Raw genomic sequence first — 26,617 nt, 5'->3', positions numbered from 1 at the left:
TTCTCATCAGATATTATATTCTATTTTTGACTTGCAACCTCCTATGATTAGGATCAAATAAACGAGCCCATTACAAATGATTGTTCCTTACCAATGAGTGCAATGCAGAGAAAGATTCTAGCAAAATCTGAAGCCTACTACAGTGAACGTAGTATCTGTCTGCAAACCTTCCACAATGTGGAACGGTTTAGATAACAGTGACTTAAAATCCCTCCAGCTATATCCAGCACTTCAGTAAACAGTGTGAATGGAAACTCAGTCGAGAGATCTGTGTTTGTTCCCTAAAGACTGCCTCCACAGCAGCAGATAGTTAAATGCAGATATGCATGAGTTAATTCAGAAAGTAGTATACAAATTACTCACAGGGGGAAATTTAACTCCATAACCAAACTATCAAACTGCCGGAACAGCTGTTTATATTGCAGTAATACCAGAAACCTAACCTAAAGCTGAGACCACATTGCAACTAGTGCAATTCCTGCCCCAGGAAAATTACAGACCATTTTCTAGTCAAGCACACAAAAGGCGTAAGATGAATTGGCCATGGTGAGAATAAAAGCAAAACAAATGGTAATAATACCTGGCTTTTATGTACAGCTTTCAATCAGAACGTCTTACGGTGGTTGATCCTATATTGTCACACAGACCTTAGTGTATTTATCTTCTGGTCAATCTCTGCAGGGAGATACTGTTACCCCTGGTTTCTTTATGGAGAGCTATGACTCAAAGAGACACCGATATTGCATGTGAAGTAGGGAACTGAACCAAAGTCTCTCTGCTTGTGCACTACATACTGCTCCCCAGAGAACTTCCTGCTAGTTGCTGCTCCCTAGAGAACTTTCTGCTAGTTACTTAGCTAATGGAAAGGTATCACACTGAACTATCAAGGGAGAAATAGGTCCTTGAAAGGGATTTGAAAGAGGATAAGGTAAGAGTTTTACGAATTTTCATGTGATTTATTTCATACACATGACAGAACAAGCATAGGGGTGCACGAGGAAGGAATGAACAAATAAACCAGCAGTGATAGGCAAAATATCATTACGAAAGTATTAATAATCACACAGATACTAGCGTTCCACTTCAACATTTCCATAAAGCTGACTGGTGCCATCAAACTGCTAAAGCTAATCATGAAAGTAGGTTGTGTGTGATAACAAAGTAGGCCTCAACTGTGTAAGGTATTTCAGTTCACAAAGTTGGAATTAATCTGAGTAGGTCGCTAGCCCACTGCCTTGCCTTGAGCGGATCTGGTTCTACTGGTACCATCTCTGGTAGATGGTGTGTTGTCTGTTCTTAAAGCTAATGGAGGTGACTTCATTCCGTTCTTAGGCAGGCTACCACAGTTTTTCATTTTCACTGCTATTGGAAAGTAGTCTAATACATACAAATACTGAAGTAATATCTTGCAGTTTGAGCTCACTGCTTCTCACCAACATAGCAGGGACATGATGGACAGATTGACTGGTCCCTTTTACTTCACAGCGGTCTTTTATATATTTGAAGACTGATAACATATTTTCTTGAGACGTCTTTAAGAAACGCAGTTTGTTCAGTCTTTTTTCTTTCTCTGATGAAAGAAAAACAAGCAAAGAAACAAAACCCTCTTGCCATTCTTTCTCTTCCCCTTTAAAATCTTTCCAGTTTCCATCTTTTCCCAAGTGGAAATTCAAAGTTGACCAAAGCACACTGGTGCATGATTCATTGCAGCAGACCTTATCTGGAGTTGGTATCACATCTGTATCTTCCCTTAAATCCCACTTCTCCCTCTTCATAGTTTAGGAATCTGTATAGGATGGCCCTCCCCATGACCTCACGGATGCTACAGATAATGAAAGGATCCGCCATATGATGTTATTATATTTCTTGCTTATCATTAAGCCGATGGTGGATTTGGACAAACTGAAAAGATTGCCCAGCAGTCAGTAATCAGGAAAGACTAAGCTCTGCAGGGTTAGAATGGTCATTGTCCCTGAAGACTGCCACCTTCTGATGGTGCTGGTATTACAGGATGAATCCCAGCTGTTCATACTGTCTCATGATCAGGATTGTATGGCAGTTCTGTACATGGTGCTGGCTGTCCTGGCTACAGAAAGGAATATATTCCCACCCACCAGGGTTTGTTTCTCTCCCATAAAGCCACACAGGAGGGGATTTGGCTAAGCAATGGCTATGGGCTAGGCTGATGTCTGGAGAAGAAAATAAATAAATAAATAAACAAACAAACAAACAATGCAAAACCCAGACCATTTTAGGTGGAACAGTTGTTCACCTCCAAGCCTCTTTGGAATGAAGAAGCAGCCAGTGGTCCCAAGTTCTCATCCTGCCAGGGGAGTCCATGCCCTGTCCTACAGCCTGCAGGGAATTCTGAGCAGATCTCAAAGGTATGAGTCTTGCCAGAAAGACCGCATCAGCTGCAAGAGGCAGCATAGGTCCGCACTGAGTGCAAAGCAGAGGCTGGTGAGTTGTGCCAGGTTAAGATGTTGGCATGATCATGGGTTGTGTGTGAAGCCACCAGGTTGGGGTGGGTGTGTGATCGCAGGGCCTGTGTCGCTCAGAGCCCTCCTCAACCCGTGTGGTGGCTGTGTTGGGTGGACCTGTTTGTCTTGAAAACCCCCAAGTCTTCAACGGAATAGATGCAAACCAGCCCGAATCACTTGACTGGGACACGTGAGGCAGTCCAAGACAACTACACAACACGGTAGCTTGAGTGTGTGAAGTCAGCAGACACTTGGCATAGGAACCTGGCTTGTTCCACAGCCAAAGGTACTGTTAGAAAACTTCAGCATTTCAGTGTTTTGTCTGGAGATCATGCAGACATTGTCAACGAAAGCTGGGGCCCTGCATTTAGACTGAACAGTCCTTGAGTAGAAACACAAAATAGCATAACCATTTGAAGACTTTGTTACTGTTGTTGCAACTATGGCACTTATGACAGAAATCTGAGTAACTTCAACACTATTACCTGGATATTGAGTTTTAAGTTTAAAATATGATCATCTTCCTATGTGAAAAACCTAGGTGATGATTATTTTGGGGCAAAACATTTCACTTGTACTGATACCATCTAATAATGTAAATAGTAAATTTTTTGAAGTATAAATCTATGGTAGAAGTGGTATCAGCACGTTCCTAACTCCACTGCTGTATGCGTGCACTGCAGATAAGCGTACTGAGGCGCAGGTTCTCTGCCTATTTCAGCAAAGCACCTGTAAGCTGAGGGGAAAGGGAAGGGCCGGCAGATCTCCCTTCACACGCTGGGACACTGCTGTCAGCAGCAGCGATAAGATCTGTAACTCTGTAGGACAATTTGTCACCCCACTAACCAGTTCCTTGAGCACCCCACCTACGCTAACGCCACCAACGAGCGTTTCGTAATGAGCTGAGGCAATCTCCGCTTTGAGGAGCAAACACCTCCGCGACGGAGGTGCCTGCGAGGAGCCTCCACGGGGACCCCGCGGGCCGGCCCGGCACCCTCAGCTCGGCGGGGATCGGGGCTCCGAAACCGGGTCTCGGCGCCTTCCGCCCGCCTGACCCCTCACCCGGCAGCGCTCGGCGGCACAACACGGAAGCGCGATGGCGGCGGAGGCGGCGGGAAGCGGCGGCGGGTCCCCGTCCTCCGCCCGGCGGCGGCTGCGCATCATCTCCGGGCACCTGCGGGGCTCGGGCCTGGCCGCGCTGTCCCCCAGCCCCTGCAAGGCGCAGGGCGGCCCCGCCGGGCCGGCCGCCGGCTCCATCCCAAAGAAGCGGTGGGTGCGGGCGGCGAGCCGCGGGCTGCCCGCTGCGGGCGGAGCGGGGCCGGCGGAGGAGGGCCGGGACCCGGGGCGGGCGCTGAGGCGGCCCCAGGGGCCGGGGGAGCCCGGGAAAGGCGGCCCCGGCCTGCGGCCGTCGGAGCGAGGGGTGCGTGGGCAGGGGGGGCTCTGCGGGAGGCGGGCTGGCGGAGGGGCCCTCTGCGCCCGGCTGGGAGACCCGGGAAGCCCGCACCTCACCGGTGTGCTGCCGGTGTATGCTGGCCCTGCCCGAAGTTTCAGCTGTAAGCATGTTGTCGGCCGCTCTTTCTGTTCCTTGTGGCACCTAGGAGCTGAGCATCTCAGCTCACGTGAGAGCGAGGGAGGGCAAATGGCACAGCAAACGGCACAGCTGTCCAGCTGTGAATTGTTCTGCTAGCTCTGGGATTTATTTCTCTGGTAAATTGAGTGACACAGTTAAGGCACCGTGATACAGGTTCATGTAACTTGTCATCATGAGGCTCACCTTTCAGGTAGGATGATCTTGTGATTATTTCACGATTTCCCCGTTTTCAGATGTGGATTTCCTATGCACGCGTTAGCTTGCAGTCCCACAGGAGCATCTTATGGTATGGGTTGTAGACAGCCTACTGCTCTCCGTCAGGCTGTGCACAGGCACTGGTCTGTTCTGGTAGCATGTGGAGGCATTCAGGAGGCAGGTAGGGCAAGTAGTGGGTAAGAGAGTTGTTGCTCCTTTGAGGAAAATCCTTTCAGCCTGTGATTTGCTCTGAACCTCTTTTCTCAAGCAAGCTTTGTGAGATCAAGGGATGGTCTGAATTATTCTAACGGATCATGCATGGCCCAAGCCAAGCTTGCTGCTTTGAGAGGACTGGGATGTAACGTTTGACTTCATGCATATGACAAAGTTTGCAAGCCTTTGATATCCCCTCCCTCTGAGGGGATTTGATGTTCTTGCAGGAGATGCATCAAGCAGTGCTGTTCACTAAGAGAAATGGGTTGTTTTAAAATTGTTGGATTCCAGGTTGAGTTTTTCTTTGGTTTGAGCTTAGGAAGAAATCCTTGTTTCTGAAAAATACCAGTTTAGCTAGTTCTCAAAGATTTACTTTAAATGAATTCTCATGTAATTTCTACAGCCAGTTCCTGCATCCCTGAAGAGCGGCAGAAACATGCTTTTGTGAAGATGCATGTGACCCTAAGGATAGCTTCTTCTGTGGAAACAAAGGCATGGTGAACTTACACCTGTACTTCTTCTACAAGTTAATGACGTTGGCCTCCCATACTGGTATTCGCTGTAGGAACGTGAAGAACTGATACTTCTGCACCATACAACTTGTTCTAGATTAATAATGTTATGTAGCTTCAAGGAATTTATGATCAAAGTGATGCAACTGCAGGATGCTTTGCTGTGAGGGTGTAAGGGAGCTGCTGGAAAGTTTGATCCCCGTCATAGGTGCAGCTGTCTTGATGTACCTAGAGCCCAGCACTTTTGTATGTATGGAAATAGAACCTTAGAGGATCTGTACCTCTTATTTTCAGGTGTTCCCTCTGAATATGAAGTCTAGGTGAAACATATTTGAGGTGGTAGGTGTTAAAAAGTCTGTGATACTTTAATATTACCTTGGGTATGAGGAGCTAGGTAGAGTTTGTATTTCAAGATAATAAGTTTTGAAGTGAGTGATGGGAGGGTAGGTGGAGATGATTCTGTTGCCTGTAGTGATTCAGACGTGGTAAGTGATGAATGCCTGAGTCCTGTTCCAGCAACTTCCAGCTGATCTGGAGCTGGCTGTCCCATTCAGAAGATTGGGAACGTATTGGACAGAAGAATTCTTGTCAGTTATATGTGGGTCTGAGTGGCTGTCTTGGTGGCTGAGATTACTTGGTGAAGATGGAGAAGGTCTAGGGGGTCTGGAATAACCATGGACAGCTGGGAAGGTCTTCTGTGCGGCCTTATAAATTGAAGTGTGTTAAGGGAGTCTGGAGAGGATGTGGGACGGATAGGGTAAGATTTCAAGATGAAAGTTAAACTATATTGAAAAAATAACATTATTTCTGAAGTTGTTCACCTTAAAATTATTAAATTCTAACAAAGGTGCTCTTGCTTGAATGAGAAGGTAAAGAGATTATTGGGATGGAATTGAAGAATGCTACAGACTGACTATAACAAATATCTGAAGCTTGCTAATAGTAAGGAATTTTTGAAATCAGCTTATTAACTTTGTTCAGCTGGTGAGAGGCTTAGTACTGGGCTCTCTCAGCATTTAGTTAAGCTCACTTCCGCCTGTGTGGTGGTTTTGCTTGGGTAGTGCAAAGACACTTGTATAAGGCTAGGTGCTATGATGAATGCAATGAAAGTTTCCCAGAGCTCTTTGTGTGGACAGAAATCTTTGGCAAAAGTATAATTAATAGTCCTTGTTTGAATATATGGTTTCCTTCGTTTGGTAAGCCCCTAAGCAAAACTGATAACAACAACAAAAAAGCACCTCTTAAACAAAAGTTTGGAGAATCAGGCAGGGAGACAGTCTGATCTCTGAGGTCATGTTGGGTGTAAGAAGCTAGGTCTGGAGCTCCTGTGGGGGTTTTGAGGTGGTGATCAGGCATAAAGAAACTAGTGCTAGAGCACTTGTTTGAGTGTATACAAGCTGTAGAAAATGTGTTAGACCTGAAAGGTTAATAGCTGAACTTGCATTTCAGGATGTGAGTACTGAGCAATGGAGCATGCAGGAGATGAGCTGGTTAAATACAATAGATCTTTGAAGTGTAAAGCCAAGTCTAAGGAGGTTGGGTTCTTTGGTTAATTATATTTTGCTGAAAAAGGATTGTGCCATGTTCCATGCTTGACCTGCTCTGGCAATACTTCTTTATTTCAATTCAAAGGTGTCTAGACTTCAGTGAAGCTGCTCTTTCAAGTAACAGAAGACACCTAAGTACTTTAACTTTGTCAGAGTTGTGAGTGTCTTTAGGTCTTCAAGCAGGTTACAAGGTCCTGAGACTGCTTAAAATAAAGCTTGAAACTTCTGAAGTGCTTCTGGAAAACTTTTGGTCTGTATGGATATTCACACTTACCAAGTGTGCAATTATTGCACCAAGTTGTAAGTTACCTTTAGGCTTGAAACAGGTTAATCTGTACCAAATTTTATATTGATATCGAGTTAATATTTTTTTTCCAGTCTATTAGTTTAATAGGGCTTAAGCATATATCTTTGTGTAATTGCAACTCGAGAGAGACACAATACTGAACTTGGCAGCTATTTTACCTACCACTCAAGGGAAGAATAGTGAGGATTTCAGAAACTAATGTGACATCCTGTGTTAGGAATATCCTGAAGACAGTGTTTTCATAAGTTACTGAAAAGCTCGACTGAAAAATCTGTTAAGCCTAACTGATCTATAGATGGTACAGTGATGCTGCGTGTCTTTCAGCAATATTACGACAATCCAAACCCAGATGCTTTCTTCCTGCAGTCTCCTATTAAATCTGTCTATGATGATTCAGCTTTTCTACCTCTTTTGAGCTATTAGTTGAATTTTTCCTAGCAAAGCTGCAGCTTAGGTACCTTAATCAAAATTCTGTGTTCTTTAGGCCTGTTGCATCTTTCCTGTAGTGTTTTGAATAGTCAAAGCTTTTGAGAGACACCTACACCAGATCTATATACAACACTCCCTTTGTATTGTATTGCTTCTGCAAAGTAGAAGACTTGCTATGACTAAAAAAAAAATGTTCTAATACTTATCCTGTAGTCACTAGACACTGACCTGTAGAAACATTGCTTTCTTGACAGTCTGAAGACCATGTGGGTAAGGATCTTACCCAGCCATTTTTCATCACCAGTGAGGATAGGAAGGAGAGTATCTGAGTTTCTGTGGGTGTTCATCTAATTGTCCCTATTTCAAAATAAAAATGCCTGTGAAGGCAAACCAATATGTTTGCAAGTTGGTATGTTTAAAGATTGTAGTGTGCTTCTTATTTTATAAAATTACCATTATCAAAAGGAAAAAATTATCAGAAAATATAAGCTACGCTATGCTTAGAGGATCATTCCCTTGAAGGAAGGATGCACTGTAAGAGTGTACTGTGTGAATGGAGGGCATTATGCACAACAAGAGTGGAGAGATGTTACTTCTTGGTACCATTCCTGGTTTGAATTTTATATTTTAATTCAGTGCTGCAGTGGAAGGTGGGGGTCACAGTTATAAATTGCTGTGTGTCTGAGCTTTAAAAAGTTGATGGGCCTGCTAAAAAACTTACTAAAATCTTGAATTGGAAAAGAATTCTTCCTTAAAAGTGTTTTTTTTTTACGTTATGCTGTTGACTTTTGGTGACTGGTAAGTCCATTTTCCTGGTGAGACTTAAGCTAAAAACTGATATGCAATTATTCTGAAGATTAAGTACACGAAGAGTTCAGCTTGTGCTACTTTGCAAACAGTAAGGTACTATAATTCCTCAGGACACAGTTGTACCGGGGTTATTGTTATATATGCTAGAAAGGAAGAGTGCTTCAGAGGTGGACCATGCACTGATGTTAATCTAGCTGTAATAGTTTGTATTGTAACTAACTTGAACTTAAAAATGAAAATAAAAAAAATATCCCTTGTTAAAAGGGAGTATTGATGAAGTGTAATAAAAGATTGATCCATTGGTTCATAAGCTTAAATTTTTTCTGTCCTGGAGCAAAAAAAGCAGGGCAGGATTTTCCTGATTTTCCCATCTCTTTGTGGGGAAGCTTTTTTCCTATGGGATGAAAAGAGGTTTGTGGCTCTCTTATGGTTGTTATGGGCACATTGTTATCTAGGATAAGCCAAGGGGTGAATGTACAGCCAGCCATCTGCCCTTTAGCAAGTTCAAACCCAGGCTGTTCAAGGTAACTTGTTGACATCAACATGTCTTTATCTGGACTTTTGCAATTCTTGCTGATAACAATGATGACTATGCCAAGCAGAAGTGTATAAGCCAAGTGTATAAAGATGCTAAGCCAAGTGTATAAAGATGCTTCTTGAATTTAACAAGTAACTTAAAAGAGGGATCATATTACCAGCAATACTGAGACCCTTCTTTGCAGTATGCTTTTTGTGTCATGTAAATTTAAACGATGTCTAGTGCGAATGCTAGTTTGTAATTAATGAGGTAAATGTGCATTATTCTAGTTGATCTGTAAATGCTGTTCTATGAAACCTATCCTGAATGAAGGGCTTAATTTGTGATTTCATGGTTACTGCATTCCTTAGGATAGTTTACTGCGGTTGGTAAAGAGGAATTCCTGGTATTCGCAGGAATACGCATCTATGCTCTTATGAGTACTTTAAAACTTCTAAAGACTTCTTGTATAACAGTTTTTATTCTGAGCTAAATTCATGATTTGTTAAGATTGGAGACTGGAGGATGATAACACCAAAGTGTAAGGTGAGCAACAGGGGTTGAAGGAAGTCTGGGGAGCGGAGGGAGTGTTTCTTAGGCTTAGCTTTTCTACTGTAAGTATCTTAAGTTCAGTAAGCAACATCAAAATTTTGTTTGAAAGATTAGATTCCATATGTGACTTGTTAAGTGTTGGTAATAGCACTAACTCTTTAGGAAACAGTGTTTTTTAAGCAAAACTTGACATTAAGCTAAATCCTGGCATAGCCGGCTTCTGAGCTTAAGGTAGTGGAAACTAGGCAAAGAAGGAAAGGGCTGGTCCCTTTAGAGTCTTAAATCAAAGAGCACAAGCCTGTTGCATTGAGGAAGGTGTGGCAGTTCACAGGAGGCTTTTTGTGATTGCATCAAAGCAGGTAATTGCTTGTTAAGGTTATTGCTTGAAGTATAGGAGTAGATAAGGTAATCTGATTCACAGAAACACTATCCTGATTAAAGAAGATGTCATCATTTGAAGGCAAACATGACTTCATATGCAACAGCAACTTCTATCTATTATTTAAGTAGTCATGTCTTTGGGCAGATGGCACGTAAGAAATGTCAGACTTGAATTTAAATAAATATAATAACTATCCTGATAGATCTTTTGATATCAAGTAAACCAAAGTGAATGTATTCATTGGTTACGTTTTACTAGAAAAAACATGCAAATAAAAGTGTAAAACATGCTTAACATATTAAAGTACAATATATATTATTACATGAAAATAAGTAGCTACTTACATGAAAAGCAGAATTTTGTAGATCAACTTCTTGATATCTACTGAAGTCTTAACTGCTGCACAAGAAAGTGAATGTACATAGCTATTTAGTTAAGCCTAAGATTTGCTTAAGTTGAATAGAACAATCTTTTGCTAACACAATAGACTACAATAATTACTTTGACTTCCTAGAAGCTACTTTGACCGGAAGTAAACTAAAAACATCTGCCATGTGTGTAAGGGTTGCAGTCAGCTGGAATTTACTGTAATGTTACTATACCTCTTAGTAGAGAATAAATAATGTGAAATATGAAAAAATCAGTTGTCAATTCAATGTGATGGACAAGCATGATGTCTCTGTGGCCTTGTTACATCCAAACGTTGTTCTTGTATGTAAGCCTTCTGGGTTGATTGTATAGGCCAAAAAGTATTATTTAGTGGTTATCTGATGCATTTGCTACAGAGCATGCTAAAAATCTTCTATGTAATGGGTAAAACAGTCTTGTCCAGGATCTGAGCTTGTTTTACTTGAGAAAATAAGCAGCATACTGTTCATTTGTTAAATGGAATTTTTGAAGATAGTGAAGCAGGTTTCCTGCTTTTGGAAGCTTTCAAGAAATACTTCTTACAAGACTGATCTCTAGTGTTTGAGAAGCGTTTAAGTGCTTATTCCTTTACTGCCTGGAAGTAGCCATGTGCACGTATTTTTGCAGTAGAGCAATCCCTTGAAAGATAAAAATGAAACTGGTATTGACTGAAGTAGTATATGGAATAGAAATAGCTTCTTTTAAGGTAGTCCCTTGCATAAGGATCATAATTTGGCTAAGTGTATACTGAGAAGCATAGGTATAATATCTTGATTTTCTTCATACTGATTATAGTGGTTAATCTTTAATTCACTTAATTCACTAAATAACATAAGCTTTCTACAACAGAGCAGTGGAGAAACACCAATTTACTTGTTCCTTGGGGCTTTGCTAATTAAAACATGGTGAAATGTGGAGTAATGAAGTAGTTGAGGCTAGTATCATGGGTAAGGAGAATTAACTTTTTTTTTTTGTCAGAACAGTTTTAAACAAACAAACAAAAAAAAAAACACCACACAACAGTACTCTGGAGTACCTGGTTCCGTCAAGTCTTTTATGCCTAAAGTTGTGTCTGCATTTTCAGCTTACAGTAGATTTAAACTACGGTAAATGTGAACCCAGGTTCATGTTGCTGTACGAGGTATTTAGCAAACAGAATAGCAACAGTATTAGGTGTATGTGTAAGTGCAGGGGTTTGTCTGGAGTGCAGGGTGAAGAACCTCAATGTGTCTCAATTTATAAAAACAGGCATCTTACTTGACTTGAGAACGGTTAGTTCTGGTTTGCTGCAGGGGAAGGCTCTGCAAAAGGGCAGAAGTATAAGTATGACGAGCACAGTAGATATTCCCCGCCTGCAGCCTGTCATTCTTCTCTGGATAAATAATGCTTTCACAAAGCGGTTCTTGAAGTGGTTCCTTGGGCTACGTTCCCTTTCCTAATTTCCAGACGCCTAATCCTAATTTACTGCTGTCTCCAGAAGCTCTCTGGAGTGGCTGGCCGGTGTGTGGTTGAGAGGTGTGCCTGTGTAACCCACACAGGCCTGTGCCCCACAGCAGAGGGAGGGCGACCTTGTGTGGTCACCTCAGGGGATTCAGAACCCTCTCCTGTAGGTGTTCTGAGTTGGTAGCCAAAAGTCCAGCTGAGGTGAGCTTTGAGTTGCTGGTCGGGTAACGTCCTGCCTTGCGACTCCTTACGCAGCACCATAATACCACACCTGCTCCCGGCCTCGCAAGAGCACCGCAGCCGGAAGGACACGTGTGTTCGTGTGGCGATGTGAGGCAGGCAGCCCGCGCCAGCCCACGTGCGAGCCCTTCCAGCTGCCGCTTCAGTCTGGTTTCCAAGATCGTGCGGCTCTTGGGCGGCACAACAGGAGTGGTGTGTGTCTTAGGTGTGTGGTGCTTAAAGGCGAGGCGTCACCTAATGACTGAATTGAAAACGCTGGTGGGTATTGTGGGGAAATCGCTGTGGGCGTTTTGGCTCCGCTCCACCCGAGTCGCATTGATTGGTTGGATGGCACCATCTTCCATCCTGCCGTAGGGTGGCTGCACTGAAGAAAATGAGAGAAATGATCATTGCCCGTTTAGCAAAGTAGTCTTTCAGTTTGTATGATGCACTAGAGCTTCAAGTTCTTTTGTGGAAGGCCAAGGGAGTTCTGTTGAGGTTTGTGTGCTTGGACAGTGTATCTGTATAACAAGGAAAGGAGTTCAGCATTGGCACTCTTCATTAAATCAGCTGCTGCTGCTGCTGAAGTAAAATTCATTGATTACTTTAACTTGGTTCCAGTATTTCACAGAACGTAATCTTGTAACTTCATAAGTAAAAAAAAAAAAAAAAAAAAAAGTCTGCTTCTAATGTTACCAATGTGTTTTAGACCCACCTGGAAGATAAAAGGCTATAACTAACTGTTGGTGATATTTTTTTCTTTTAAAAGTAAAAACTCCTTCTTGATTGTCAGTTCTATGTATTGTGTCTGTAGTTATTTGGTGTGTAATTGTTGCATGAATTTGGAACTGCTGAAAATAAGCATCTATGTTGTAACTTCCATGGGAGTTAAACTTTTGGACGCTCAGCTTCGGTTCCTGCTGGAGGCCCTGTGCTGCTGCTTCAGTTTTCTAGGGAAAGGAAAACATTTTCAAGCAGTCATAGTGCCTGTCACTAAAACAGGAGATTTGGAGAGAACTGGCAGATGTTGTTTTAGTTAAAATGCTTGGGTTTGGAGGACTCAGCCTGCCCCGGCTGGGGGAAGGCTGCCACCTCGTGGGCTTCTGTGCGATTTTTAAACGCCTTTATTTTATTTATTGTGTGTGCTGTGGTCTGCACAGCTTCGTGCCTCATGTCTCTGTGGTTGTTCAATAGCCAGTTCTTCAGAAAAGTGAAGAGAGATTTTATTTGTTGAAAAGACTTTGATGTTAAAATGCAAATATATATAAACTCTTATTACATCAAGTCAAACTAGTATTTCAATGCTGGGCATTGTAACGAAAGTGAAATGTTTAAATTCAGTTAACCTAAGCATGCTGTTTCCGCAACACTTGCTCCTATTGTCACTGTTTCCATGGTAACTTTTTTCTTTCATTTTTTTTTTCCCTTCAGGCAATATCATTACTTATTTTACACATATATTATGTGTGTGTATATGTAAGTGTGTGTATGTATAATATCAAAAATGTGAACCAAAGCTTGCTTTTAACATTTTTATGTTTAGCACTTCATCCATTTCTGTACTGAAATTAGCGTTTCAAAGTTAGAAGGCAAGGAAGAACTGATCACTTTCTAACATTTCTGGCTAAAATAGTCAATATATGTCAAAGACAAAAGTAGGGTTAATGAGCTTGACATTTTGTTGAAGTCAATGTAGCTGAACAGGAAAGCTGTCATCTTTAAATGAGACAACTCAGGTACGATATAAAACTTAGGAGCACTGAGTTTAAAACAAGAATAATGACAAGTGTTAGGGAGAGGCCATGTTGCTTACCAGAGGCCCTGTCATTTATGAATTGGAGCTGAGTAATCAGACACTTTCCTTTATATTCTGGTCTTCTAGGCTTCTTCTTTAGGAAGCCACATGCAGTATTTCCTCTAGCTCCGTGTAGCGTAGGCGTGAGGTGCTAGGAACCACTATACGTAAATCAGATAGCGGTTCCCAGATTGGCAGTGCTCCCTGGTGTGATGGAACAAAGGAGGGAATAAATGTCAGATGACTCAGTACAAAACAGCCCTTGCTGCCTCCAAACAGAAACCTTGGAATTGCTTGGTATAGCACTGAATGTGAAAATTAGATGTTTGCAGTGAACTTCCTGTTGTGTTTACCTGTCACGAGATACAAAGCTGTCCGTTATGCCGGGGGGAATGCCCGACTGTGTGGTAGGAGGTAGTTGAGATGTTTCAGAACCAGCTGTTCTGCAAACATGTTAACTGTTGTGTTAGTTTTATGTAATTACTCTCAACACACCACTAACGAGCTATGTTGTCTTTCAGAGCAAACCATTATATGCTTATTTCATTCAGGAATAGTCGATCCTGAAAACTTACAAAATTTGACTTCTTAACCTCCATTTGGTATTTTAAAACCTGATGAAAGCACCAGGTACTTTAACACCAACCTAGGAAAGCAGGCCTGCAGGAAGGGCAAGGAACAGGGAACTAAGTCAGCTTAGCAGAAAGAGCTCCTAAGTGGATCTCTGCTCACGGCCTTAATAGTGCCTCCCCTGAATTTGGGGAGAGATGTCTGTCCCTACAGACATCAGGACTGGTGGTAGTTTCAAAGCTGCACTTACTCGGTTTACCACATGTCGGCAGCTCCTTTAGTCTGGTGCTGTGTGTCTTGATCTGTCTGATCACCTCTAGCTTTGTTGCTGCTTTCTCTGCCCTGTTCCATGCATCACACTTAGCAGCTTATTTTGGCACTGCCTTGAAGGAGCCACCCTTCAAAAATAGGGTGACGCTGCTTAACTTTTTCTCAAATTTGGTTTATTAGTATCAGGTCTGTTCTGACTTTACATAATTTGATAAACCAGAGATCAGGTGTATAGAAATATTCCATTCAGTCGCCAGAGGGAGAAATCTTGCCTTGACAAAGACTGCAGTCCTAGACACTGTTTCATCGAACAGTTTAATTTGGCTGCAATTTTAGTCAATTCCTCAGTGTGTAGGAGCAACGTGCACTGGCTGTTTGACAAAAATGTATCAGTTACTAAGTACTTGAAGTTCCCTGTAAAGCTTGCTTAAGAAGTGCTAAGCTTGTCAAAGGCTTGTTGAAATGTTGGTTTCAAACAGCTGTACTAAGTGCCCATGTTTTCTTCCATTTGATTCCTTAAAGGCCATGTGTACAGGCAGTTTGAAGAAAACGGGCTTTGATTAAGGCAAGTCTAATTACAGCACAGGTAGTATGTCAGCAGCCCATGTTAGCGTTATCTCTGTAATGAATGCCCTTGGTAATTGATCAGCACCCAGTTACCTTGCATGTAAAGCTGGAGTTACAGCTGCCTTGAGGCAGAGGTTTCTTTGAGTTGCAAAGTTTTTTTTTGAAATAGTCACCACTGATCATTGTCAGTAACACTCTATTTATATATATTTATACTATTATTTATACTATACTATATTTATATGTATTTATACTATTTATATATATTTTTTTCTCCTTTAAGGCAAGAACTTCTGAAGTGGAATGGATGGGGGTATAATGACTCAAAATTCATATTCAATAAGAAGGGTCAAGCAGAATTTACAGGAAAAAGGTAAGCTGGAAACTTATATCAGTGGAGTAAAGTATTTAATTTAGTAATTTTTTTGAAAAGCGTTTAAAAACTGCACTGTTCAGTTAAGCTGAAAGCAGCAGAAAGCTTCCTGTATCGCATAGAATAGGTCATTAGTTCTGCACTTAACAGGTTTACTGAATTTTACACACAGCAGTGAAACTTACCCCGGAGGAGTGGAATCAGACCAAGAATCTGCACCACCACCTAAAGATTTAGGAAAACATGCAGCAGTTCTGTGGAGTTGGGCCAGTTTTGAGAATCTCATGAAAGTCAGCAAGTTGCTTTACTTAAACTTCCGATTTGTTTTAGGTTTCTTAACCTTTGTGCATGGAGCTACTCTATCCTCCTAGTTTTAAAAACAAAAATTGCTCTACAGCTGCATGTTTTGTGGTGGCAGCATACATTTTTGATCTATTGCCTACTAGCCCTTTATAGAGCAAGTTTGTTTTTCTGAGAAATATCCATTTCAGTAAAGACAGCATTAACTCTACTTCAAGATCTCTTTACTTTATTCCAGTGTATTTTAAGCCTGTCACTTGGTATCTTACTGTTCCCTTTTGCCTGAAAGGAAAGGAGTCTTGCAGTCTTTTTAGTTTAAAAAAAATAATATACTTTCAGTAAGAGTAAAAATAATGATGATGATAATAAGGAAGATCAATAAGTTTGCTAGGGTACTGTCCTTCAGAAAAACTCCTCCTTGTTCTTTGAGTTTCTGTAAACTAGCATTAGCTAGTTTGAATCAAAGCTGCAAAAATCTGTCTCTGGTGTTGAACACTAATGCTGAATCTCTTAATTTTCAGGCCCAGGTTAAAATGCAAAGCCTTAACTAAGGCATGAGTTTACTGTATGCTATTCAGGGAGATCGTGACGATCTCTCCTTTTGCCAGGATTCTGACCCTTGTCACTCTGCCAGTCATGCTTTCATCTGATGTCTTTAGTTTATCTGGGGTAGGTTACGCTGCACAGGAAGAATTCAGGCAGGGTGATTTGAAAGAGGCAAAGGTGTAGGGCTAGACTTGATTTTTTTTTTTTTTTTCATGAGGAAGCACTGAGGCTGCTGTTTAACTGATGAGTACTAGTCCCCCTTGTAGAAAAAGGGGAGAATGGTGTTTTTCCCCCCACCTGCATTTTCTCTAACTGTATGAGAAAGTATTAGAAAGGCCATGTTGGCCCCCACCAGTGTGGTTTTCATGGAGTAGTTCCTCTCAGTGGTGAAAGAAAGGTGGGGCTGTTTAGAGAAAGAATGGGGGCCTGGCTTCTTGTGATCAATTGCGCTTGTAATCCAGTAGCATCTGCAAAGATTATGTTGGAGATGCCTTTTAGTATCCAGTCTTGTTGTTTGCACAAGACTCAGTTGTATCCCCTCCTCCACCTTCCTTCCATGCTGTGAGGAGTCCTGGGCCCTTTCCAGTCTGTGCTTGTAAGGCCTCTTGGTCTTTACAGTGGCTGTTCTCTGAACCCTCTCCAGCTCTTTTACATGTTTTTGGAAATGCAGAGCCAAAAGCGTGCACAGCACTCAAGATGGAGATGCACCAGGGTTCTGCAGATCAGTGTAAAAAAATCATCTGTCTTGCTTCTCGTACCTGCCTTGATTTTTTTTTTTTCTTTACTGACTACTAGTCTAGTTCAGCAAAATATGCATGTAATGCTTTATTCGTTTGTTTGTTTGTTCTTGTGGTTACATCACAGCTCATCTTTCTTCATTTGTCTGCTCAGTTAGGACGGAGCTTGGGACCTTAAAAATACTATCAGTGTGCTATGTCTACTTGGAAGACCTTAGTATCATTCACCTGTTTGGAGAGTCCACTGTTCGTTCCAAATCACTGATGCAGGAATTAAGTAAACTGGACCCAGGACCAGTGTGTGGCAAGTTGCACTCCTGAGTCTCTCTTGGACAGTGATCAATAAGCCCTGACCCTTCAGCCTGAAGAAGAACCTTTCCTTCAGTACTGTAGCAACATATTTTCTTTACTAGCAATTGAGGTAGAACCCCTGTGGAAATCCAGAGGAGTGTGTTCACTGCATCGCCATTATTCACTTTCTTTTCACACAGTCATAGAACTCGAGGGGTTAGTGAAACAGGAATTCTCTTTATGGAAGTTATGCTGACTGTCCCAATAGACCATGCTTATCTACCTGTCAAATGATCTTTATTACTGGCTCTACTATCTTACCAGAGGTAGAAGATACTTGTCTGAACAAATAAACCTGTTTTTTCCGGGGAGGAAAGTGAGGTGGCTTTTTTGTTTTGCTTTGTGTTTTCAGGGACTTCTTGCACGATCAACATATGTACAAAGCTTACCCCTGAGTAACTAATCGTAATTGTGTTCTGTGCAGTAAATTCACTAACTCCCTCTCTCCTGGGACTTTTGTCTGTCTTGAGTTAGAAGTTGTTAGATTTCTGTTACCTTTAATTTGTCCTTGAATAAGTTAAGATTACCTTTGTAAGCTAGCTGTAGCAATAGGTGGGCAACACCAAAAAGTATGTCTAGAGAAGAAACACCAAGCTGAGCCAAGATGCTCTATACCATTGCAGACTTCCAATTTACGTTAAACTTCTGTCGTATACATTTGTTGCTTATTGTGCTTTCCTGTCTACAGAATTCACTTACCTGTTCTGTATGGATATGATGATATATAACAGCAGTCACAGGAGGGATCAGAGGGATCACAGAACATAGCCTTCCAAGCTGAAGAGTCTAGCTGAGTTAAGATATAGTTGTAGCCTTTCATCTCTAGGAATACTTTTTTTTTTCTCCAATGAGGTGAGCTGGAAGGTAGTTAAGATGAGGAAACAAAAGGAATTTTTTTTTTGCACAACTGGTGACTTAATTGTAGCTGAGAAGGACAGAGTCATAACTGGATAGCTATGGTAATTAAATAGTCGTAGAAGAAAGATCCATGGGGCCTAATGCAGTGACGTTATATACTATAGGATTCTCAACTGCTGAAAACTCGTGATACCAAAGGAGGGTATTTGTTTTCCTTTTTTCAGAGAATGCTTGTGCATATATCATAAACATGCACAAGGTGTGCAGATGTACACAATTAAGTTTCTACCTCACTAGGGTTTAAGTATGGGCTCAGCCTCACTTGTTCTTGCATTTGGTATGCATGATTATAAACAGCTTCTCTGTCCCTTGTCTTGTAACTAACTCTTCATCTGTCACATGGCTAAGCTCTTGCCAAGGGGGTTGTGACAGACACATTCATGGCACTTGATGGGTTTTGATGCATTCTGAGGGTGAGAGCGGAACCTTTGACTCTGTTTTTCTTGAAACCATCTAAGGTATATTGAGCTGGGTTTGTGTGTCTGAGGTTGCTTTGGTTTACATTTCAATGTGTCTATACATACATGCCCTCTATCTGTAACTGACTTGTAAACTATGACACTTTCTACATTACTGGGAGATCTTTCTTAAAAATGAAGATGGGGGGGTGGAATGTCTGAAAAGCCACATGCTGCAATTCCCAAATATCGTGAAGGAACATAATTTCTAAGTTGTTGACATTTGATCTGATTTTTGTGTGAAGTATAGAACATATAAATACAAAGAAATTATGCAGCTGCATGAAAACTAAATGAGCAGAAGCTTTGCAGACTTCTTTAAATCCAGTTTTTCATCTAACTTACTATTTGTGCTTACTTAGAATCAAAAGAAGTGTATCTGACATACATTCTTTTAATTTAAAATGACCCTATGTAATATTGACTTTTCAGGTACAGATTAGGTGGTATGGTATTGCCAACTTTTAAGGAATGGATAGAAAAAACCTTTGGAGCAAGTCTGGAGCACAAAACTACCTCTAGAGTAAGTAAATAGCTGAACCAGTTCCCTTGAATGTTAGTCGTGGTGATTGTCAAAACCAGATTGTTAGAGATGATTCAGCTGTTTGTCCTGAATGTCGCCTTCTATATAAATGATTTAAATTGTGTATTATAACACTTCAGAGTTGCTATTTGGTGTAGAAATATTACATGAAACTTTCAATGATTTAGCTTGACTTGTCATTCTAGATCAACTGGTATGACTGTTTGTGATAACATAGGTGGAAGATACAGTGACATTCAATTGTACGGTGTTTTTAGTGTATTTAATGTTATCCAAGTTCTTATTTGACAGTAATATTTTTTCACATCTGGATACTGAAAACTGGCTACCAGAATACCTAAGATTGAACTGAATGTTCAAAAAAAAAGTCAGAATATTCTGGGTTTTCTTAAGTATACATATTATGCTTTTCAAAAAGAATAACTCAACTTGGAGTGAGGTCATTTTAGGAAGAATTCCTTTGAGGCTGCAGGCTTCTGACTCAGTAACTGCCTAAGCAGCACTGGAAGCAGGCTGTGCTCTATACTTGTATGATGACTGTATAGTGACTGCAGCGATACTGCTTTGGTAATGGTTTTTTAGCCATTACTTGAGTGAGTTTAAAATTTTGTTTTCCCTGAAGCAGGTCATCTCATTGGGCCTGAAAACTTGAGCACTTCAGTCTTCTGCTAGTCAAGCCATTCTTTCATCTGCTATAACTTATGGTCTCTCCATGTGCCAATATATTTCAGAAATGTTTGTCTTGATGGGGTTGTTTTCCTCGACTGAGGTTGGTCTTAACTGGCAGGTGCTCAGAGCAAAATTGCTTTAATTCACTGTGACCAGTGGTCCTGAGGGCAGTTGTTCCCTTCCTACATGTATAGAAAATACAGAATAAAGCAGAATTGGGGGACTAGGGCAGATTCTTGAATACTATCTTGATTCCACAACACACCCTGAAGAGCTGGTTCGCAGGATATCTGCCATCAGTGTTGCATGCTTTCCTGTTATACTATGCACCTCTGGTTCTGATGCTTTTGTTACAGTCTGAAACAGGCTGGCTACCTTGATGCAGAACACAATTCTTTGGAGTCTCCAGTGTGTATCTGGACTTCTCATATCTAACTTCTCATAGCTATTCTCAAGTACTACTGCAGGTCCCATTTTCATGTCTTTCTGATAGCTCCTGGTTTATATTTCAGGTTGTCATACTGTATTGGTTTTCACCATCTATTGTCATCAGAGCATAAAGGAACTCAGGTATAGGAACAACAGCAGGAAAGGGACCTCTTGGTCCATATGTCTTTGTCTCATCTCTTCCTGCCTCTGTTCTATGGACTGCAAGGGTTCCCTGTTGCATGCAACCTTTCTGTTGTAATTAACAATAGTAAATGTACTTGCTTTTCTGATGCTCAAGGCCTGATGACATTTTTTCCTTTTCAGTCTAGACTTATTACATACAGCAGTTTAGACCTGGTTCATGTAGATTTCCTGTCAAGCCTTTCAGTGTACAAATCTTTAAAATATCTCACTCCCATAAGAATAAATAAAATTATTTTTGCCTGGAATTCTGCATAGGATTTATATGAATATTAAATTTTCAGTCTTGAAGGTGAAAAATTAGAGGACTAAAATGCTTGCAAAAAAGAAAAAAATCAAGGTACTTAGTTATCCATAGGGAAATGCTATAGCTTTAAATAGTTCATCTTCCTCCTGTTGAAAACCAAGATTTTCCAGCATTTGGTGTTCAACTTGAAATGAAACAAAATGGTTCTGTTTACAAAAATCCATGAAGAAACAAGTTTAAACTAGAAAATGTAAGCAGAGCTAGCAGGGATTTTCTTTACCAAAGTGGTTTAAAGATCTTTGTTCATTTCATATTGGTTTGTTTCTCATGTTTTCCAGGTTTGTTAAGAGTTCTGCTCTTTGGGTTAGCAAACGGTGCTGTGTGAATGTGCATTAATAGCAGACTAGCAAGAGCTAAGAGCAGCAATCCAAGACCTGACTTCCCATCTGTTTATTCTGACTGGCCCCTAAAATCATGATCTCTTAAGAGCAGCATGCCTCTCACCTGAACAACACAATCTCTAGCTTCTCTATTTGTAGGTGACAGCGTGAATATGTTGGAGGGAAAAGCCTTTTTCTCAGATGTCTGACACCGTATTTCAAGTACAGCATCACCCTTAAAAAGCCATTCAAAACAGCACCTCTCTCTTTTTCCCAGGAGTAAATCATTATTAAAACTGTATTTTCATTAGGTCATGTGTCCCGTATGAAGAATGTAAAACAAACACTTGGCTATCATTTTGTGCCTCTGAGGCTTTGTGAGCCATCAGACATGAACCTAACTAACGCAAATATTCTTTCCTTAAGTGATCCCTATAAGTACTCTTAATTTCTGTGTAACCTTGTGCTTTCTTCTGAGGTGGACCCTGGTAGGCAACCTGTGGATCTAATTACTTGAAAACTTTCCTGGTGAAGGTTAAATCTTCTCTTTTTCAGATCTCACTGCTCTAGGAACCATCCCTTTCAGAACAGACTGCCATGGTGGCAGATGTGAGACTATAATCTTTTTTTTTTTTTTTTTTCCCCTCTCACTGTTGGCTTGGTAACTGGTGCTATCTTCAATGCTTTTATTTTAGCAAGCCCCCAGTTACATGTTGGCAAAAAGTATGAGCACTTCTGGAGGCTATATGCAGAACAAAGAGGAGTGAAACTCTTTATTCCAGGAAAGGAAACTTGGATGGGTGTGTGTGTGTGTGTGTGTGTGTGTGTGTATATATATATATATGTATATATATATATATATATTTTATGTAGAAGGCTGAAAAACTTTTTTCCAAGGAGCTGATCAGGACTTCTATCTAGAGGTTTTTTGAAAACACCTGCATGTTAATGACTGCACTAGGATTTTATGAAGTCTTGCTGATGTGTGAGGTCTACTTAAAGCATTCCTGTTATATTAGATCAATCACACTTAAATTTCTGGTATGTGACAGAAGGAGGGGAAGTGGGTTGGTAGAAACAGAACTGAAAGTACCGAGAACTAAAAGTACTGGAATCTGCTGCATAGTATATGGTGGCCTTAGTATGTATTTCTCTGTATTGTAGGAGGAATTTATGTTCAAAAAGGAATTTTTACCTTAACCTTTATCAACAGGAGAGTCTTTAGTCCTATTCAGGCAGTTGTTTTTCTTGAATTCTGTAAAACAAAGTATTTTGTCTAGTCTGCCCTCATAAGCTAGTTCATTTCCCCAAATCTGTTAGGAAGAAAAAGGGAAAGAATGCGCTACTGGAATAAAACTTTGTGTGCATCTAGTCAGCTGAATACTAAGCAGGACAAATGGGATCAGTGGCTGAAGATGAGGAAAAGAACTTCTGTATTTCTAATTTCAAATAGCTATGTTTTGGTATCAGTTAGTGGTAAACTGTTTTTTTTTTTTTATTTTTTATTTTGTACAGAAATGTGGTAAGAGGGAGCCTACCTTTAATTAACATATTTTTTGTATCATAGGCGTCCTTAAATGTTAATGATGTACCTCCATCCATTGTAAATGAAGAATTTCTTCAGGATCTTAGAGCCACTAATATCTCATATTCACAGGATGCGGAAGATAGGGTATTCAGAGCTCATGGTAAGAGAACTTCATTTATATAAGTGTACTTTAGATGCTTCCTGTTTGAACTTGTTAACTTATTGTTTGTGCTTCAGGTCACTGCCTACATGAGATATTTGTTCTCAGGGAAGGAATGTTTAAGAGAATTCCTGATATAGTTGTATGGCCTGGTAAGCTTAACTATTTTTTTCTTCTTCCTTCTCAACTGTTTCTGAATTCTTGTGCTTTCTTGTCATGGGGAAGCTATCTTTGTTCATTGACTTAACTCATCTTTAGAGAACCTAAAGGATTCGCTTCATGAGGAAGTTGAATTCATTATTAAATGTAGTTGAAGTTTCAGATGAAAGCTGAATTCATGACTTGAGTAACCACAGCATATTGTGAACTTGTATGTGCAGCAAGAATAGTTGTCTAAATGACACCCTAAATCTTGTTTTTAAAGGAGAATGTGATGATAGGAAGGTGGTGAAATCTTTGTATTAAAGAATTTGGTCTTATGACATGCAGTTCTTTAAAAGTAATTCTAAAAGTACGACACCTGTGACTCCAATCAGAAGACTTTACAAAGGATCATTGACTTGAAGAAATGGCAGTGCAATCTTGAGTACAGGCTAGACCCATTTTAAATAGAACAGAATAATCGCTAATGCCGTTGTAGGTAAGAACGTGTAGCAGAAAGTAATGCTTGGTTTTATCTAGTAGAAGACAAATATCTAAACTGATAAAACTTTATGTGCTAACTCGTGAATTTTCTGTTTGCAAGTCAGATTTCTCAGGTCACTAGGACCTACTTTCCATGTGCTGTTCTTCAGTAGCTAATGAAAAAGGCACCTGGTCTAAGTACCTAAGCTGTATGAATCCAACTTTTCTTTTTCCTTTTATTACTTTCTGAAATTTCAATAGCTGCACTGTATTAGAAACCCCAAGATTAGTCTTAGCTCAGTTTTCATACTTTATTTAGGAAAACAAAATTGCATGGGAAGGATAAAAAGAGACGCTGTAAGATGCTTCTGAAGATTTGAGGACAGTTACTGACATGACAGCATTGGTGACTATGAACAGCGTTCATTACCACTCCACTTTATTTTGTGCAGCTCTGAAAGCAACTGAAATAAAATGACTGTATTGGTTTAGAGCTGATCTGTATGGCCAGAGCAAAATAGCCAGAGTTTGTAAGCCTATGTAGTCAGTCTTGCTTATTCTCTGCTGTTTGCAAACACTCAGGTACGTGTTACATCTGATCTTTATTTGATAGTCCTTTTCCTTCCCTGTGCACGTGCATTTCTGCTTCCGCCTTTGACCTGATGTACAATACATTCTGAAAAAGTAAATTTGACCAGTAGGTCTACTTTTGAAATGGAACGTCAACCAGGAAGAAAAATATTTGTTGCTCAGCTCTCAAAAAGGATTAATTTCATTTAAAATAGATTGGACAACCTATTTTCAATAAAGCTTTGAACTTAACTTGTTCTCCAAGATACCTCAATTGTTAACTGTTTGGTAGCCCGTCTTGCCCTGAGAATTCCCAGAAGGTCTCAATCTGTGAGCAGTGACCAAGTCTATAGTAATTTCTTTATAATTTAGATGTGAAACAATTCTTTTACTGTAGAGCTTTGCTAATTTTTGGTCCAGCCCTTTAGTGTCTACCTCTTTGAAATGTCTTCCTTTCTGGTGTCAGAAGAGGAGCTGCTGAGTATCTAGACTCTTGATATTTAAGCAACAGTAATAAGTCCAAATCCTCTTTTTAACTGTTTGTTGTTTGTTTGTTTTTAGTTTGCCATGAAGATGTAGTTAAAATTGTGGAATTAGCATGTAAACATAATCTCTGCATAATACCATTTGGTGGTAAGTATTATTAAATCTCAAATCTGTTTAAAATCACTAGTGCAAAAGTATTGTACTTCAATTCAATTAAATCTGCAGTTTTAGTAATGTATCTATAGTTCAAAAGTTAGATCTATTAGCAGTACATTGAGTGCTGTCAATTTTCTTGCAGTATTAAAAGCTGCTCTATTCAGTTTAGCAAAAGTCAGAAGTGTAAAAACCATGAATATTAGGGGTGTAAGGAGAGGTTATAAGAGGTTGAAATCTACCTCTGTGCTTGGAACTCTTCTAGGAAATAAGAGAGACAATTATCTATGTTTAAGGTATTTTTTGGATACATTTCTTGTGCTCTGTTCCCACAAACACCTATAAATTAGTTTGTTCATCAGAGTGCAGTGTATCGTTGAATCTCATAGGTCCAAGGAGGATAGTTGTCAGACACAATTTTGCAAAATTGTTAACCATAATTCTAATTTCTTTTTAGACACTAATCAACTTGGAAGTTAGAATAGATGTTTCTCTTGTAAGGGGTTTTCAGGAAATGTTCTGGGTTTTGTAGAACATAAGCAAAAGCCTGTATAATCTGGGTCCTTTTCAGTCTAAATAACTTCTAAGGAAGCTCACATTATTAATTGTGTATGTTGTTTCCTCTAAACCCGCTGAGGTAGTGTGAGTTACCTGGTTTTGACTTGGACAGCAGGTAACATGGGATGTTGGCTCTCACAAGCTTATTTCTGTAAAAAGTGTTTTGTCAAGAACTCTTAATTCTGTGTGATAAGTCTAGGCCTTGGTGCTTATGCTGCAGGCTCATGTAGGAAGGATGTTTACTATTTGAGAATATAAACGTCATTTCGGCTCCATTAGTTTGATATGATGCTTGTTTCTCCCTAAAATGCTTGCCAGATACACTTGGAGAGCTGTATGACTGCTACAAATCATCTTTGGTACCAGTAAATGAGTATAGGTGAGAGCAGAAATATTGACTAGATCATGTTCACTGATGGGGATACAGGAAGATCTTCAGATTTTGTCTAATCTGGTATATTTAACTACGGTCAACTTCCAAAGCTATTGTAGGGGTTGGTATTAAAATATCATCTTTCCTGTTATTGGAAACAAAGATGATGTGTCTTGATGCAGCTGAAGAGTACTCGTGTTTTATTAGCTGGCACCATCTCTGTACTTGCCGCTGCTTGTTCTTCTCTGTAGTATTCTAGTCTCTTTTTTTCCTATGGCTTTTGGAGTCTTTGAGAAGCCAAAGGCTTCTTGGACACTGTTCTGCAACATGCAATGAAGATGCACTAGAAACCGCCAGAGAAGTTTGGTATTTGTTTTTATTCATCCATATTTATAGTTACACTCTTTCAGTTTGTTTCTTGCTTTCAGGTAAGTCTTGCATTCCTAAATTAAGTAGACCTCTTCACTTCCACCTAGAAAGTGGGCTGTAGTGCCCTTTGTAGTGCTCTCAGAAGAATACATAGAAACGGCTATCTCTGTTTCTTGGGTGGCTTCATTTCTTATCCCTCCCTGCTTGTAAATTCTGCTCCAGGCTTTACAGCAGCAGATGAGATGGTCACAATTTCATGGTTTGTTATCAAGAGCTGTTAAAGCCTTCTGTTTGCTACAGTGTTGCCTTGATTTTGTGAAACTCTCAATTCAGAAGGACAGCTTTAGAATATTAATCATTAGCTTCAAACAGTTAATTTCAGTGATCTTACTTTATTAAGCTCAATGTTCGAAATGAGGGAGAGAAGGATGGGTATGTGGGGAAAAGGTTACCTGAGAATTTTACAATTGCAATATCCCTCGCATATTTTCAGGGGGAACAAGTGTCTCTAGTGCCCTTGAATGCCCTGAAGAAGAAAAAAGAACAATTGTCTCACTGGATACATCGCAAATGGTATGTATCTCTTCTGGGGGGAAAAAAAGTTGAAATTTCTTTCTTTGTTGAAGAACAAATCTGAGATGTAAGTATTAACTTGTACCATGTATGATTAAATCACTGCTCCTTCAGTTAAAGTGATATTTTGTTTAAGCTAGCCCTGTACTTTATATGACCTGTGTACTTAGAAAAAAAAAATTCCTACTGTTGAACCTTCTTGTGGCAGCTTTACTTAAGTCAAAATCAGAGGAAGATACTATTCTTCTATATTGGAATTGTCA

The 26,617-nt window shown here is 40.2% G+C and overlaps 1 protein-coding gene across 6 annotated transcripts in view; it reads left to right on the top strand.

Moving 5' to 3' along the window:
* The window catches only part of AGPS (alkylglycerone phosphate synthase), an 80,520-nt gene that overhangs the window by 25,100 nt on the left and 28,803 nt on the right, over positions 1–26,617 (top strand). The window contains exons 1-7 of one of the 6 annotated variants that reach the window (XM_040561934.1): positions 3,385–3,749; positions 15,091–15,180; positions 18,923–19,013; positions 22,528–22,648; positions 22,726–22,800; positions 24,404–24,475; positions 26,275–26,354. In XM_040561934.1, the coding sequence (XP_040417868.1) occupies positions 3,577–3,749; positions 15,091–15,180; positions 18,923–19,013; positions 22,528–22,648; positions 22,726–22,800; positions 24,404–24,475; positions 26,275–26,354 (702 nt within the window). In that variant the 5' untranslated portion in view covers positions 3,385–3,576. Of the gene's footprint in view, positions 1–3,384; positions 3,750–5,915; positions 5,934–9,677; positions 9,696–11,569; positions 11,588–14,787; positions 14,806–15,090; positions 15,181–18,922; positions 19,014–22,527; positions 22,649–22,725; positions 22,801–24,403; positions 24,476–26,274; positions 26,355–26,617 lie in introns of those variants that run through there. The other 5 variants (XM_040561939.1, XM_040561935.1, XM_040561938.1 and 2 more) reach the window with 5 other exon arrangements.

This window comes from Cygnus olor, chromosome 6, assembly GCF_009769625.2.
Source record: "Cygnus olor isolate bCygOlo1 chromosome 6, bCygOlo1.pri.v2, whole genome shotgun sequence".
NCBI lineage: Eukaryota > Metazoa > Chordata > Aves > Anseriformes > Anatidae > Cygnus > Cygnus olor.
Note: the sequence above shows the minus strand (reverse complement) of the source record. Positions and strands in the feature narration are given on the sequence as shown.